At 39.7% G+C, this 17,151-nt stretch overlaps 1 protein-coding gene across 3 annotated transcripts; it reads left to right on the top strand.

Annotated features, from left to right (window-relative positions):
- The first annotated feature begins 1,003 nt into the window (after positions 1-1,003).
- Positions 1,004-16,616, top strand: LOC129815039 (transcription factor E3-like). 3 transcript variants are annotated; one of them, XM_055868334.1, is made up of 9 exons: positions 1,004-1,431; positions 3,000-3,211; positions 3,370-3,594; positions 5,808-5,903; positions 7,509-7,620; positions 7,845-7,895; positions 8,032-8,107; positions 8,295-8,442; positions 10,852-16,616. In XM_055868334.1, exons 2-9 carry the CDS (start codon positions 3,020-3,022, stop codon positions 11,287-11,289), a joined length of 1,338 nt encoding a protein of 445 aa, XP_055724309.1. In that variant the 5' UTR covers positions 1,004-1,431; positions 3,000-3,019; the 3' UTR covers positions 11,290-16,616. The 3 variants fall into 3 exon arrangements, with proteins under 3 accessions (XP_055724309.1, XP_055724310.1, XP_055724311.1); XM_055868335.1 differs by having other exon boundaries at positions 2,531-3,211; XM_055868336.1 differs by lacking the exon at positions 1,004-1,431 and adding an exon at positions 1,438-2,652.
- Positions 16,617-17,151: the final 535 nt, after the last annotated feature.

The following is a 17,151-nucleotide window of genomic DNA, read 5'->3' as shown; positions in this document are numbered from 1 at the left end:
TCATCCATACAGTGTTTAATGACATCATAATATGAAAACCAATATTACATTATTTTTTCCATAGTTTCCCATTGACCATATCCCACATTGTTAGAAATATTGTTCCGGTATTCACTTCCTCCACCAAACTTTTCAGTTGGTACTATGCATTGGGGCAGGTAGAGTCCAATGGCGGGAAGCCTTACACTCCAGCCGATGGTTGCCATTGCGCATGTTGATCTTAGGCTTCTGTGCGGCTGCTTGGCCATGGAAACCCATTTCAATAAGCTCCTAGCAGGTATTGTGTGGCCTACCGCTTCATGGCTGAGCTGTTGTTGCTCCTAGAGATTTCCACTTCACAATAACAGCACTTACAGTTGACTGGAGCAGTTCTAGCAGGGCAGAAATTTCACGAACTGACTTGTTGGAAGGGTGGCATCCTACACTATATTAAACTGATGCATTTGGCAATGTTCAACTTCAATTCACTGGCACTATGAAGAATAGCTTAACCATACTCATTGATAACCTATTATACTTTAGTTGAATTTACGAGGCATTGCTAGATTACCAGACTACAAAGATATAGCCTATGCGCACGGTTCTGATCCCTCGCCTGCTCCTCTTTCTCTTCGCTATAAAAAACGCTAGTGTGTGTTTGGTCTGTTGCGTGTCAAATAGCTCAGCCTACTCATTGATAACCCCTACTTTACTTTAGTAATGTTTACATATCTGGTATTACTCATCTCATATGTACATACTGTATTCTATACTATTCTACGGTATCTTAGTCCGTTCTGCTCTGATATCGCTTGACCTTATGTGTATATAGTCTTAATTCATTCCTACTTACATTTGTGTGTATTGGGTAAATTGTCGTGTAATTTGTTAGATATTACTGCATTGTCGGTGCTAGAAGCACAAGCATTTCGCTACACCCGCAATAACATCTGCCAATAACGTGTATGTGACCAACACTATTTTATTAGTGTCCGACATCCCAGTCTGTGCCCCTCCCATCTCCCTGTATTTGCTGTGAAAGATTCGAGAGCTTGGGTTTTCGAAGGAGATTACGGAAAATAGTGAAGTCGTTGCAAAAAATACTGAATCTTAGGAGTCGATTGAAGCTTGACACCGGGAAATGGGAGTAGACGGGCAAGAACTCGAGGAATCGATTGTTATTGAAGCGACTCCCCACCACTACTAGTTGCTGGCATTTTCCGCAATTGGCACATTATTAGTTAGATACTGTATCTAGCTCGCCAGAATTCGAAATGTCACGCTAAATGCAGACATGACAGGGAACACGAATTCTCCAGTTGTTATTTTGACAAACTAATTGTCAAGTTTGACAACTTCCTGCCCCCCCTCCAAAAAAAACTCCCTGCTAACGTTGGCTAATGCTGCTCACACACAGGTGCCTCATTCTGAATTATTTGAACTGAAGTAAAGGTATGTTTTTGTCTTGTTTATAAAAGTGTTGAAGTGGTAACACAATTGTATTATAGTGGCCACACTGATCCAACTTGTCTTGTTTGTTGTCGAACACTTTGGAAGCGTAGCTGTTTTCTCCGTAACGTTAGCAGTTAGCTAACAAGCTAATATGTCCACACATCTTTACATAAGTCGTCATTATTGTGTAACTTTAGCTAGCTAGCTAGCCAGCCAACGTCGTTATGGTCTAGCTATCCACTGCCTTTAATAGAAAAGGAGTAAGCAAACTGAAATGTACAGGCTTTAATCTGATTAACAGTTGGGGTGAATTCCATTTAAATTCAGTCAATGCAAGAGCTTTCCAATACAGATCGTTAAATTCTTGAACTGGACTCAACATGTTGGTAAACAGCAGAGAGGAAGCGAGAGGCCCAACTGGTCGGAAAATCTGTCTCCCTCCTTTCGCCCACCAAGGAAGTTGTTTTTGTATGGAGGTCAATGGGTGTCGAATTTGGTCAACAAAAAATAAATGGCTTATTTGTTACGTGAGGTTTATTTGATCGAATAAAAGTTTTGTAATGTTTAAGTTGTTACGAGTGTGCTGATATATGCAACTTTGAGGAAAAAACGTTTATCGGAGATGGCGAGGCATATTGATGTCATGAGGATAGTAGCATAGTGTCTTCTCTCGCCATTGAATACCGGCGGTTGACGCCAACAACCCTCATCGAATATTTTTTTAAAGTATTACAATGAGATGTATCCACTAATCTTAAGAACTAGACAGCCCACCGCGCAGCTGTGTGGACAACGTTTCCCGTTGTTAGGGCGGAGAGACGTGTATCTTGTCAGTATATCCATACTCTAAGTTATTGGCATGGCTGTTTTGACCTTTTGCTTCTGGGGCAGTGGTATTCAAAGTCGTGATCGCGGGGAACTTCAGAGGGGACGTAAAATATATATATTTTTGTAACAAAATTAAGAGGACAGATTATTTAATGGGACAATATACAAACGTTTTTGAGAAAGATAATTTGAAAAATAAAATGTTATGTATTTATTGGTTTCTTTGATTAACATGTAATGAATTGAAGGTTATTTGTTGATGTGTCATTAGATTTGGGGTGGAAAAAATGCTGTCCCCAGAAACTGACTGGAAAAAAATGGGGTCCCCACTGAACAAGTTTGAATACCACAGCTCTGGGGACATGTATCTGGAGCCAAAAGGGGTTGACGGAAGTAAGGCCCATAAGTTAAGTCATTGGTCAGGAAGAACTAGAGTAAGCAAACTAACCATATGAGACCCTGCACCAATGACTGCATTACCTACACAGAGGGGTAGTTATACCACAACGCAGGATCAATGAAAGGAGCCCAGCAAGTGAGAATGTTGAACAAAATCCCATTTCAATTTATTCTGCTGGTTCATCTGGGTGTTGGAAATATAATCTTGTTCAGTAGTCTGACTTCCAGGGCTTGCTATCTGAGGATGAAGAAGGCCTATGCAGCCAAGCCATATAAAAGCCAGAGCATATCGTACATGTATATATTCTTACCTCTCTCTTCCCTCTCCTGTTTGAATGGAGGCGTACAACCCAACTGAGCCATGTCGTCGCGTGTGCTGCTTCGGCAGCAGCTGATGCGGGAACAAGCCCAGGAACAAGAGAGACGGGAGGCCCAGCAGCAGGACTCTGTGGCTCAGCTCAGGGCAACTGACTCCACCCCTGCCATCTATGTCACTCTGCCCCCAATGGCTGCTCGCCCTCCACCCGCACAGGTGCCCGTGGAGGTGTTGAAGGTGAGACTCCACTTCTAATGGCTTCTCTCCAGAGGAACTACACTTGCATGGCATTCCACACCATGAAATGGTAGCTTATAACCTCCATATTAAATTGGTATGTTACAAGTTGCATTCTTAGTTGGCTGTTTGACTGACATGTTCTTTAAATCTGTTAGGTGCAGACCCATCTGGAGAACCCCACCAAGTATCACATCCAGCAGTCTCAGAGGCAGCAGGTGAAGGAGTATCTCTCCACCACCCTCGGCAATAAGGTGGCACCTCAAATCCTAGGTGTATCTCCCTTGCCACTGTCTAGCTCTGCCCCTGAGATGGCTCCCACAGCCCTCAGTGCTCCAAACAGCCCAATGGCTTTACTCAACCTGGGATCCAACAAAGAGGAGGTATGTGGTATGACTGAAGACCGCATTATACTGCAATACACCACTCACATTGGCTTGATGTCTTAAGTGGGATGGTATCATGCTAAAGTTTGTATGGACCTACTGCCTTTTGCGGCAGGCATCAAATTAGTTACAAATCTGAACTCCCACAATTTACAGACGTTTTGTTTAGTCTAAGTGGAATAAAGCTATGGGAAGTCCATGGATAAAGCTCACAATTGAACGGCTTCTCATTGTCTATTCCCAGACATATTTTCCATGAAAGTTAAGGTTGAAGGCCTAACCTACTGATCACTTAATTACTTTTTTGTTTGTTCTGTAATGCCTCTTGTCATGTTGCCATTGTTGGCTTAGTTGCACAGTCTGCTGTTAAATACTACACTGGCAGCTTAATGATATCTGCACCTCTCTTAGACGCATGCCTTTTCTTTTGAAATCATTCTTCATTAGGGCAAGATAATTACTTACTTTGTGTCATTGTACCTTCTATATACACTGCTCAAAAAAATAAAGGGAACACTAAAATAACACATCCTAGATCTGAATGAATGAAATATTCTTATTAAATACTTTTTTCTTTACATAGTTGAATGTGCTGACAACAAAATCACACAAAAATTATCAATGGAAATCAAATTTATCAACCCATGGAGGTCTGGATTTGGAGTCACACTTAAAATTAAAGTGGAAAACCACACTACAGGCTGATCCAACTTTGATGTAATGTCCTTAAAACAAGTCAAAATGAGGCTCAGTAGTGTGTGTGGCCTCCACGTGCCTGTATGACCTCCCTACAATGCCTGGGCATGTTCCTAATGAGGTGGCGGATGGTCTCCTGAGGGATCTCCTCCCAGACCTGGACTAAAGCATCCGCCAACTCCTGGACAGTCTGTGGTGCAACGTGGCGTTGGTGGATGGAGCGAGACATGATGTCCCAGATGTGCTCAATTGGATTCAGGTCTGGGGAACGGGCGGGCCAGTCCATAGCATCAATGCATTCCTCTTGCAGGAACTGCTGACACACTCCAGCCACATGAGGTCTAGCATTGTCTTGCATTAGGAGGAACCCAGGGCCAACCGCAACAGCATATGGTTTCACAAGGGGTCTGAGGATCTCATCTCGGTACCTAATAGCAGTCAGGCTACCTCTGGCGAGCACATGGAGGTGTGCTGTGCGGCCCCCCAAAGAAATGCCACCCCACACCATGACTGACCCACCGCCAAACCGGTCATGCTGGAGGATGTTGCAGGCAGCAGAACGTTCTCCACGGCGTCTCCAGACTCTGTCACGTCTGTCACATGTGCTCAGTGTGAACCTGCTTTCATCTGTGAAGAGCACAGGGCGCCAGTGGCGAATTTGCCAATCTTGGTGTTCTCTGGCAAATGCCAAACGTCCTGCACGGTTTTGGGCTGTAAGCACAACCCCCACCTGTGGACGTCGGGACCTCATACCACCCTCACGGAGTCTGTTTCTGACCGTTTGAGCAGACACATGCACATTTGTGGTCTGCTGGAGGTCATTTTGCAGGGCTCTGGCAGTGCTCCTCCTGCTCCTCCTTGCACAAAGGCGGAGGTAGCGGTCCTGCTGATGGGTTGTTGCCCTCCTACGGCCTCCTCCACATCTCCTGATGTACTGGCCTGTCTCCTGGTAGCGTCTCCATGCTCTGGACACTACGCTGACAGACACAGCAAACCTTCTTGCCACAGCTCGCATTGATGTGCCATCCTGGATGAGCTGCACTACCTGAGCCGCTTGTGTGGGTTGTAGACTCCGTCTCATGCTACCACTAGAGTGAAAGCACCGCCAACATTCAAAAGTTACCAAAACATCAGCCAGGAAGCATAGGAACTGAGAAGTGTTCTGTGGTCACCACCTGCAGAACCACTCCTTTATTGGGGGTGTCTTGCTAATTGCCTATAATTTCCACCTGTTGTCTATTCCATTTGCACAACAGCATGTGAAATTTATTGTCAATCAGTGTTGCTTCCTAAGTGGACAGTTTGATTTCACAGAAGTGTGATTGACTTGGAGTTACATTGTGTTGTTTAAGTGTTCCCTTTATTTTTTTGAGCAGTGTATAAATACATTTCAAGTAAGTAAGTAATGTAATACAGTTAAATTCAAGCTGTCCTTTAACTTTCCACATTAAAAAATATTTTATTAGCTGTTCTATTAATGTAAAGCTAAGTTGCGTGTCTGTGTGTCTTTCCAGATAGATGGCGTAATTGACGACATCATCAGCCTTGAATCAAGTTTCAATGATGACTTCATGACGTTAATTGACTTGGGTCTACAGCTGCCTAGTACAGTATGTGGAAATCTGGAAATGTGTATTTGTCAATTGCAATTGGGCTAATCCGAAAACACAAGTATGGACAAATGTATGGATCTGTCAAATTAGTGACAATTATGCAGTGACATTCAATTAACAACTAGCCTATCATTTTTGGAATTATCTTGCTATATCTGTTTTGTCTTGTTTGAATTTCTCAAACTGGAATTCAGTGGTGCTGTAGGAGTAAACATACTCTTCTGGAACTTAACTAAGACTCGTCAGGCCAGTGTTGTCTGGGTGGGGTAGCAACCAGGAGAAATGGGAGAGGAGGACAAGGCATGCAGGGCATGGCAGTATGTGAAATTGGAATGGTGAACAATTCAGAGGGTGCTCAAAATACATTTTTAACAGTTGAGTTGTTAGAGGGAAAGATTGAAGAGATTACGTCCCGCATCAGAAAATTGGGATTTTGGTTTTGCTTCAGGAGCATGAAAAGAAAAGAAAGAACATTGAGGTAAATCAATCGGGTTGTTCGGCAGCACATGGCAGAGTGGCCTTGTTAAAACTTCTTCAGGATGGGTGGGTCCCCTGTGGAACGGTTGAGCTAATGTAGGCTAATGCAATTAGCATGACGTTGTAAGTAACAAGAACATTTCCCAGGACATAGACATATCTGATATTGGCAGAAAGCTTAAATTCTTGTTAATCTAACGGCACTGTGCAATTTACAGTAGCTATTACAGTGAAATAATACAATGCTATTGTTTTAGGAGAGTGCACTGTTTTGAACATGAAAAGTTATTAATTAACAAATTAGGCACATTTGGGCAGTCTTGATACCACATTTTGAACATAAATGCAATGGTTCCTTGGATCAGTCTAAAACTTTGCACACACACTGCTGCCATCTAGTGGCCAAAATCTAAATTGCACCTGTGCTGGAATAATACATTCTCTTGCATTTCAAAGATGATGGTACAAAAAAAATGTTTTTTTCTTTGTATTATCTTTTACCAGATCTAATGTGTTATTCTCCTACATTCCTTTCACATTTTCACAAACTTCAAAGTGTTTCCTTTCAAGTGGTACCTAGAATATGCATATCCTTGCTTCATGGCCGGCGCTACAGGCAGTTAGATTTGGCTGTCATTTTAGGTTGAACATTTAAAAAAGGGGGAATAGACATTTGGCAATATTTCTCACATTTATAAGGATTTATAGCCTACCGCAACACATGTCAGATTTGTTTCAAATGCGTTAATGCTTTTGGATAACTTTTCCTTAATTGAAGGTTCAACAAGGTATTAGGCTTATAATAAATTGTGATGACTTGCTTGAAATTATATTCCATATAAGCCAGCCAACCTGTCGTATGGCAATTTAGTATCCTTGTGTACAATCATTGAAGGTCAAATATAGTACAGTATGCTACGAGGCTACGAGACAGACTGTTTTGAAAGTTATGACAGTTAAATGAGTATTCTGATACATGTAGAACAAGAAAATGTAGGACAATAGAAAATATATTGAGTTGAATTTTTATGTTTCATTAGTTTCTCCTGGAAGCTTGTCCAGGTTGTCAGTGTTAAACTTTGCTTGCTTTGATGTTAATGCAGCGGTTTCCCTTGCCTCTTACAGCTCCCTGGGAACCTCCTGGATATATACCATAGTCCTGGAATGGCAGCACCTACCCTCACTGTCAGCAACTCCTGCCCTGCGGATCTGACCAATATTAAAAGGGAATACTCTGGTATGGCCTTGTTCCTTTCCTCCTGTACTAGGTCCATGATCCTCACTGTCCAGTTCCTCCTTATTTTATATAGCTCTGGAGATAAGAAGGTTTTTGGGGGGGATTATAAACTTCTTATGTTATGTCCTATGTAACTTTCCATTTTGTTAAATTGTAAATTGTAAAAATGGATTTTTAGATTGCACAGCAGCACCTCTAAAGTATATGTTATGTTCAATATGCAGATACCAAAGTGCTGGTGAAAGAGAGACAGAAGAAGGACAACCATAACCTCAGTGAGTCATACCTTTTTTATTTTTGTTCACTTCTGTATTGTTCTTTACCCTCTATGATGCTAGACAGCTCTTGTTCCTCTTGGAGTGGCAGTGAGTTTCATTTCTAAATCTCTTTCCCCATTGTTTCTTTTGACAGTTGAGAGGAGGCGGAGGTTTAACATCAATGACCGCATAACGGAGCTGGGGGCCATAATACCCAAGTCAAGTGACCCGTGAGTTTGTGTCGTTATTCTTCTCTTATTCAGGGCATTTTACTTTGGATGACTTGATCAGTGGTGGTATTGACACAAATTAAATCTCAATCAGATTTTACATTTTGGGAATGAAAAGCAATATTACATTTGTATCAGATTTGATATTCCTCTCTAACAACCTTCTCTCTTTTTCTCATGGCTGTAGGGAGACGCGCTGGAATAAGGGCACCATTCTGAAGGCCTCGGTGGACTACATCAGGAAGCTGCAGAAGGAGCAGCAGAGAGCCAAGGAGGTAGAGATGCGTCAGAAGAAGCTGGAACATGCTAACCACAGCTTGATGCTGCGCATCCAGGTCAGTTATTGGACATACAGTGCCTTCAGAAAGCATTCACACCTCTTGACTTTTTCCACATTTTGTTGTTACAGCCTGAATTTAAAATGGATTACATTTAGATTGTATGTCACTGGCCTACACACAATACCCCATAATGTCAAAGTGGAATTATGTTTTTCAAAATTAACTAATTAATTAAAAATGAAAAGCTGAAATGTCTTGAGTCAATAATTATTCAACCCCTTTGTTATGGCAACAAATTTGCTGAACAAGTCACATAATAAGTTGCATGGACTCACTCTGTGCAATAATAGTGTTTAACATGATTTCTGAATGACTACCTCATCTCTGTACCCCACACATACAATTATCTGTAAGGTCCCTCAATCGAGCATTGTATTTCAAACACAAAGACCAGGGAGATTTTCCAATGCCTCACAAAGAAGGGCACCTATTGGTGGATGGGTAAAAATAAAAAAGGCAGACATTGATTATCCCTTTGAGAAAGGTGAAGTTATTAATTACACTTTGGATGGTATATCATTACACCCAGTCACAACAAAGATACAGATGTCCTTCCTAACTCAGTTGCTGGAGAGGAAGGAAATCGCTCAGTGGTTTCACCATGAAGCCAATGGTGACTTTAAAACCATTACAAAGTTTAATGGCTGTGATAGAACTGAGGATGGATCAACAACGTTGTTACTCCACAATACTAACCTAATTGACAGAGTGAAAAGAAGAATAAAAATGTTCAGAATAAAAATATTCCAAAACAAGCATCATGTTTGCAATAAGGCTCTAAAATAAATTAACTTTATGTCCTGAATATAAAGCGTTATGTTTGTGGCAAATCCAACACAATAAATCACGCAGAACCACTCTTCATATTTTCAAGCATGGTGGTGGCTGCATCATGTTATGGGTGTGCTTGCCATCGGCAAGGACGTTTGTTAGAATAAGAAGAAACGGAATAAAGCTGAGCACAGGCAAAATCCTAGAGGAAAACCTGGTTCAGTCTGCTTTCCAACAGACACTGGGAGACATTCACCAAATCTACCCTGGAGTTGCTTACCAAGACAACATTGAATGTTCCTGAGTGGCCTAGTTACAGTTTTGACTAAAAGCGGCTTGAAAATCTATGGCATGCCTTGAAAATAGCTGTTAAGCAGCAATGATCAACAACCAACTAGCTTGAAGAATTATAAAAAGGATAATGTGCAATTCAGTTGTGCAAAGCTCTTAGACTTACCCAGAAAGACTCACATCTGTAATCACTGCCAACGGTGATTCTTTAAAAAAATATTTTAATCACACTTTTTCAATCCACGCCATTCACAGAAAGCGATCGCTCCTAGATACCGTGAGTTAGCTTGCCATATAACGCAGGCAGATAGGCATCGAAGCATTCATTTACTGTTCGATTGATTGTTAGAATGGGCAAAACTAGTGATCTAAGCGACTAAGCGTGGTATGATCGTCGGTGCCATGCACGCCGGATCCAGTATCTCAGAAACAGCTACCCTCCTGGGTTTTTCACACACGACAGTGTCTAGGGTTTACCGAGAATGGTGCGACAAACAAAAAAAACATCCAGTCAGCTGCAGTCCTGTGGGAGAAAACATATTGTTGATGAGAGAAGTTGGAGAACAATGACAAGAATCGTGCAAGCTAACAGGGGGGCCACAAACAGACAAATAACGGCGCAGTACAACAGTGGTGTGCAGAACGCATCTTGGAACGCACAACTCGTTGATCGTTGTCACGGATGGGCTATTGCAGCAGACGACCACATCGGGTTACACTCCTATCAGCTAAAAACAAGAAGAAGTGGCTCCAGTGGGCATGCGATCACCAACACTGGACAATTGAGGAGTGGAAAACATTGCCTGGTCCAACGAATGCCGGTTCCTGTTGCGTCATGCGGATAGTCAGGATTTGGCGTCAACAGTATTAGTCCATGGACCCATCCTGCCTGGTGTCAACGGGACAGGCTTGTGGTGTACTGGTGTGGGGAATGTTTTCCTGGCACACTTCAGGTCCCTTGATACCAATTGAGCAAAGATTGAATGTCATGCCCTGACGAATTCAGGCTGTTTTGGAGGCAAAGGGTCCAACCTGGTACTAGATGGGTGTACCTAATAAACTGGTCACTGAGTTTATATATTTTATTTTTTATATTTTTATTTTTACAAATGTAAAAATGTTTCTTCCACTTTGACAGAGTATTTTGTGTAGATCGTTGGCAAAATAATTGAATTAAATCTATATAAATCCAACTTTGTAACAACAAAATATGGAAAAAGTCGAGGGGTGTGAATACTTTCTGAAGGTACTATAGTTATCATGACTATAAGGAGAAAAAAATCTAGAAATGTTATCATACAATATATTTAGAGATTATTATTTTTTTGTTCTTATGTGAAGGAGTTGGAGATGCAGGCTCAGCTCCATGGCCTGATGTCCCCTGGCCTGAGTTCAGACCCCTCCCTCCTTCAGCAGCAGCACCTTCAGCAGGGAGACCATAAACTGGGGCCCAGCTCTGGAGAGGCCTGCTCCCAAACCTTTCTCAGCCTGGGGGCGGCAGCCATGGCGCAGCCTGTCCTTACCTCCTCCCCACCTTCCTCTGACTCCCCTGTTGTTGTGACCATAAGCAGCCCCCTGGATCTGGGCAGTGTCAGCTTCACCGAGCTGGATGATCCCTCCAATGCTGGGCTGTACCTAGACGTGGGGTTAGGGGACATCATCATGGACGAGGGGTACACACTGTCCCCAGAGAGGGTGGACCCACTGTTTTTCGTGTCACCAGGTGCCTCAAAGACCAGCAGTCGTAGGAGCAGCTTCAGTATGGAGGAGGACTTGTAGCAGGGACATACTGGGGTCAAACTAGTAGAGAGAGACCAGGGAGTTGGGTAATGAGAGGGTTGGGGAAAGAAGGAGGAGCACTGGAAAATAAGAGCTAGAACACTGCATATGGCACTGGACTCTGCTTTAAAACAAACAGCCAATGGTTTCACAAAAAATGACTTTGATCTGAATCAGTCCAAAATAAATGGCTACCCTTTCCTCCCTTACCAAGTTAATATTGGTCCCTGAACTTAGAACCCCCCCCCCCCTTTTCAGCACACCATCAATGATAAATGCAATCATTTTAAAATGGAACATAGTAAAATTAGGATATGGACATTTGATTAAAAAAAATAAAAAAAATATTTTTCTTGCAAGCCTCAACTCAACCAAGATTTCCCTGCACAGACATTAAAGAGGAAATAGAGTGGTGGTTTAGTTAAGTACAGTATATTATTGCTTCATTGTAGAGTATATACTTTGTGCACTTTGTAACTTTTGTGGGAAGGTTCTTGTCTATTTTGTGAAATTGGCATGAACTACATAACAGGTGCTTTATTGAATTTAGGTATTTTTTTAACTGAGTTGAAAATCAGGATTTCTATAGTTTAAAGTACATAAGTGAATGCATTTTACAGATCTCATGTTTGTCTAACAAAAATGTACCAAAGGGATATTTTATTAAATATATAAGGCACATAGTTTGTGATTTAAAAAAAAATATTTGATAACCTCTTAAAACAAAAAATATATATTTACTGTATCTTACATTTTTTAAAATATTTGTGAACTTTCAAAACATGTTTGTTGCACCTTTTCCTGTTGTCTATGCATTTTTAAAAAGCTTTTGTCTGTTGAATGGCTATACAGCCGGTATGTAACTGAACTTACAATGAACAAAATAAATATAGAAGTAAAGCAAAAGCTGCTGCAGCTAGTCAGCCAAAGCAGGCCACCTTTCACAGAATGATCATAGATTTAAGTCTTTATACGGGTGCATTATATATATTTTTTTATAGTCAATGAAATTATAGCTTTAACGTTTGGCACTAATCTCTGAAACACTGCATGCTGTGTGTGTTGCAGAAACGTACTGGGCTATGCAGTATATTTCTTAGACGGTCATATGGTAATTTGTGATGATAATAATATGATTATGTTGACTAAGATTTCTATAGCGATTTTCCAAGGCCTTGTCACATAGACTTGACATCTAGCTCTAGACATACAGTTACCTTTTTCTGAGTCATCTAATCTGAAAATGTGTAACATTCCACATGTTTTTCCAAGAGACTGAAGTCTGCGCATGGTTAGTGCGTATCACTCCTCTAGCCCTCAGTCTTTCTTTCATTTGTATTGACAAGCTTTTCAAAGAAAGTACGTTCGTTAGCAGTATATGTTAGGGATCTGTTTTTCTATGTATTGTAAATTGATGCTTCCCAGATGCTGTTGAAACATTTGTGCCTTTCCTCCATGTCAAGGAAGAAGAATGCAGAGTCTACTCTCCTAACAGGCTTTTATTTAAAAAACATAAAAAGAGATGAAAATGTTTGACACATGAACTCAAAAAACAATGCAATATGTCTGATTATCTGAATGTTTTAAAAAAAAATGCAGTTTAGTGTTACTTGAACTGCGGCTGTGGTTTGATATGACATCCTCTATTTGGAATCATTTAGAAAAATATATATTGCTGTTCTGATTTTCACTTATGGTTCTGCGTTTACTGGAACACAAACCTTTAACGGCTTTAAAGGGAATATATTGTTGGCCACTTTGAATTATATTTGAAAGTGTATTGAATTACTTGCTTTTTCTATACTCAGCAATATTAAGCAATCTGTCACTCTTTACTGTTTTCTGGTATGTTTTATTTTAACCAAAATAAAAATGTAGAAAAAACTTTTGCTCATGTTTTATGCTTTTCACTGCAGTGATGAAATTTAAATTCCATGCTTTGTCTTGTTGATCATGACATTTCACAATGGACAAAGTAAAGGGTTTTCAGAGTGCAATGTGTCTCAATGGTTGGGCTTCATTGTTCCAAACACCCTTTTCTTGCATACCCACTGCTTTCTCAGACTGGTATTTGATATTTTATTAGGATCCCCATTATCTACTGCTAATGCAGCAGCTACTCTTTCTGGGGTCCACACAAAACATAAAACATGAGGTAATGCATAACATTAACAGACAAGTTCATCACAAGGACAATATATTTGAAAATGTCTACATTGATCAGTCCAAAATGTCTTTTAAATTCTGTCATGGAAATTATTGTACAGTTGAAGTCGGAAGTTTACATACACTTAAGTTGGAGTCATTAAAACTTGTTTTTCAACCACTCCACAAATTTCTTGTTAGCAAACTATAGTTTTAGTAGGTCGGTTAGGACATCTACTTTGTGCATGACACAAGTCATTTTTCCAACAAATGTTTACAGACCGATTATTTCACTTATAATTCACTGTGTGCCTTTAAACAGCTTGGAAAATTCCAGAAAATGATGTCATGGCTTTAGAAGCTTCTGATAGGCTAATTGACATTATTTGAGTTAATTGGAGGTGTACCTGTGGATGTATTTCAAGGCCTATCTTAAAACTCAGTGCCTCTTTGCTTAACATCATGGGGAAAGGAAACCTGTACAAAAGTATCTATATCCAGAGTAAAACGAGTCCTATATCGACAACCTGAAAGGCCGCTCAGCAAGGAAGAAGCCACTGCTCCAAACCCGCCATAAAAAAGCCAGACTAAGGTTTGCAACTGCACATGGGGACAAAGGTTGTACTTTTGGAGAACTGTCCTCTGGTCTGATGAAACAAAAATAGAACTGTTTGGCAATAATGACCATCGTTATGTTTGGAGGAAAAAGGGGGAGGCTTGCAAGCCGAAGAACACCATCCCAACCGTGAAGCACGGGGTGGCAGCATCATGTTGTGGGTGTGCTTTGCTGCAGGAGGGACTGTGGTGCACTTCACAAAATAGATGGCATCATGAGAAAGGAAAATGATGTGTATATATTGAAGCAACATCTGAAGACATCAGTTAGGAAGTTAAAGCTTGGTCACAAATGGGTCTTCCAAATGGACAATGACCCCAAGCATACTTCCAAAGTTGTGGCAAAATGGCTTAAGGACAACAAGGTATTGGAGTGGCCATCACAAAGCCCTGACCTCAATCCCATAGAAAATTTGTGGGCAGAACTGAAAAAGCGTGTGCGAGCAAGGAGGCCTACAAACCTGACTCAGTTATACCAGCTCTGTCAGAAGGAATGGGCCAAAATTCACCCAACTTATTGTGGGAATCTTGTGGAAGGCTACCCGAAACATTTGACCCAAGTTAAACAATTTAAAGGCAATGCTACCAAATACTAATTGAGTGTATGTAAACTTCTGACACACTGAGAATGTGGTGAAAGAAATAAAAGCTGAAATAAATCACTCTCTCTACTATTATTCTGACATTTCACATTCTTAAAATGAAGTGGTGATCCTAACTGACCTAAGACAGATCATTTTTCTTAGTATTAAATTTCAGGAATTGTGAAAAACTGAGTTTAAATATATTTGGCTAAGGTGTATGTAAACTTCCGACTTCAACTGTACATCCTATTACCACGTTACGGTTTCTATTTCTTCATTTTTCCATGTGGGCCAATTCATCAGTGATATTGGTTCTTATAGAATCCATGACATTTTCTTCAATGTTGTTATAGTGTTCTTAATTATGAAGTTGTTAATGTTCTTAGCTTCATCCTTTGAAAACCGACACGTGAAAAGATTCTAAGGATGACCTTGTGTCTCTTCATTATGTACCCATTTTTCCTCTTTAGTGCATTTAACAATATGTCGCTAGTAAAAGCCTTGGGTGGCGAGTTGATACAATTCCAAATCTGGAAGGTTAAAATCACCCTCAGATTTAAGAACATGTACCATGTTTAAGAACATGAACTTTCCTATTTGTTCTATGAGTTTTATTTTTCCATATGAAATCTGTTATGGCAGGGTATACTTTTTTAAAGCATGTTTTCAGTGGGTTAATTGGTATTACTGAAAATAAATATATTAACCTTTGGAGAAATGCCATTCTAATGAGGTTCAAAAGATACACAAGATTTACCTGAATGATTTATGGGGAGGTTGTTTCATTTAGTTAGATCTGTTTTCATGTTGTTGAGTAACGGGATAAAGTTATCTTTATATATTTGTTGTCACTTATCAAGCATTCTAAGTATTTAATATTTGTTGTGGTCTACTTAAAGGATTGCTGTAGATCATGAGTCATTTAATTTTTCTTATTGCAATTATTTCAGTTTTTTTCACGTAACTTTTATATCCTGATATTTTAGAGTATTTTGATAATATATATTTTTTGTAAAATATATTTATTAGAATTCTTTTTTTTTTTTTCTTTTTTTTTTTTTACAATTTAACAATCATCCAAATATGACACAGATAATGCCCCGTTATTCCTTCCATCTACACAGCACTGAATTGAGTGACGTGTGTTGTCATTTGAGTAAATAGGGGAGATACATAATATTAAATATAATTCTATGGGAAAGCTGTCCATCCATGGTGCTTTTCTCCACACAAATGTTTTAACAGTGTCCAATATTTATTTTTGAGTGATTTCCGTGTTTAGTGATGAAGATTTTTATCTGCTTCGGGGTTATTGAGTCTAAGAAGGCTGTAAGATCAGTCCAATTCTGGTTTATATAGATTTTCATAGAATCTTTTTAAATTGTTATTAATTGCGTTGCTATTTCTAATTAAAGCATTTGTATCCTTATCTTTTATAACTGGTTTGGTGTGTATTTGTTTTGTGAGGTCTGCGAAAGGATTTGCAAGGTTTATTTGCCATTAAATAGTATGCTTTATTTGAGTTTAACCTGTAGTTGTTGGCTCTCTTCAAAAGTAAAAGGCAATATTCCTGCCTAAGTTCAGAAATTGTATTATCATCTTTTCCTTGTAAAGATTTTTATGGGCTTTTTCTAAGATAGTGATTTCTTTTTCATTTTAAACTCAGATTTAACTTTAGCTGAATATGATATTATCATTCCCCTAATGTACACCTTAAAAACATCCCAAATTATGTCAGAGGTCAGCTATTCTCTGTCCTCCATGTCTACATTTGTAATGGTAAAGGTCTTTATGTTTTCATTTACCTATTTAATACATTTCAAGTCTTGAAGATATGCTCTGTTCATTCTCCATATTCTGTCACTAAGTGTATTTACTGTTGGTGTAATTAAGCATGATACAGGAGAAAGATCTGATATCACTATATCATGGATTTTAGATGTTTGTTAATTGTGTTCTTTTTAAATAAAAATGCAGTCAATTCTTGAGTAGGTTTTCTTACTATGAGAAAAAAAGGAGTAGTCTTATGTAGTTCGGAATAATAATCTCCAGGTGTCCTGTATAAAATGTGTAGAATTAAAATGTTGAGGCTCTTTGAAGACTCCTTACATTTCCCTTTTTTTATTGCTATGTCTGTCTAACTTGCTGAATGCTTGATTTAGGTCACCTGCTAAAATAATAGTTCCTGTCTGGGGTGGATCTAATATAGCTTGAATTCTATATAAAAACACCAGGTTTGCCCCTGGGGGGATATAAAATGAAATCAATGTGTATTTTTTGCTATGTAAGGTATAATTCAAAATTAGAAAAGGTCTTTCTTGGTTCGTGTGCTGAAATTAAGGTAAAATTAAATTAAATATAAGGGAAAAGGGTGTATTCATATTTATCAGAATGCCTACACCTCTGCTGTTACTACAGTAGGTGGCAGCACAGGCCTCTCCAACCCAGCTTCTCTTTAAATAATACATTTCTCCTCTGGTAGCTCTTGCAGGAAAACCACATCGGCTGACAATCTCTT

The sequence above is a fragment of the Salvelinus fontinalis genome, chromosome 18 (genome assembly GCF_029448725.1).
Source record: "Salvelinus fontinalis isolate EN_2023a chromosome 18, ASM2944872v1, whole genome shotgun sequence".
NCBI lineage: Eukaryota > Metazoa > Chordata > Actinopteri > Salmoniformes > Salmonidae > Salvelinus > Salvelinus fontinalis.
Note: the sequence above shows the minus strand (reverse complement) of the source record. Positions and strands in the feature narration are given on the sequence as shown.

Coding starts and splice junctions, on each gene's coding strand:
- LOC129815039 (XM_055868334.1), top strand. CDS start 3,020: ATGTCGTCGCGTGTGCTGCTTCGGCAGCAGCTGATGCGGGAACAAGCC. Junction 3,212..3,369: donor TGCCCGTGGAGGTGTTGAAG/GTGAGACTCCAC, acceptor TAAATCTGTTAG/GTGCAGACCCATCTGGAGAA. Junction 3,595..5,807: donor TGGGATCCAACAAAGAGGAG/GTATGTGGTATG, acceptor GTGTCTTTCCAG/ATAGATGGCGTAATTGACGA.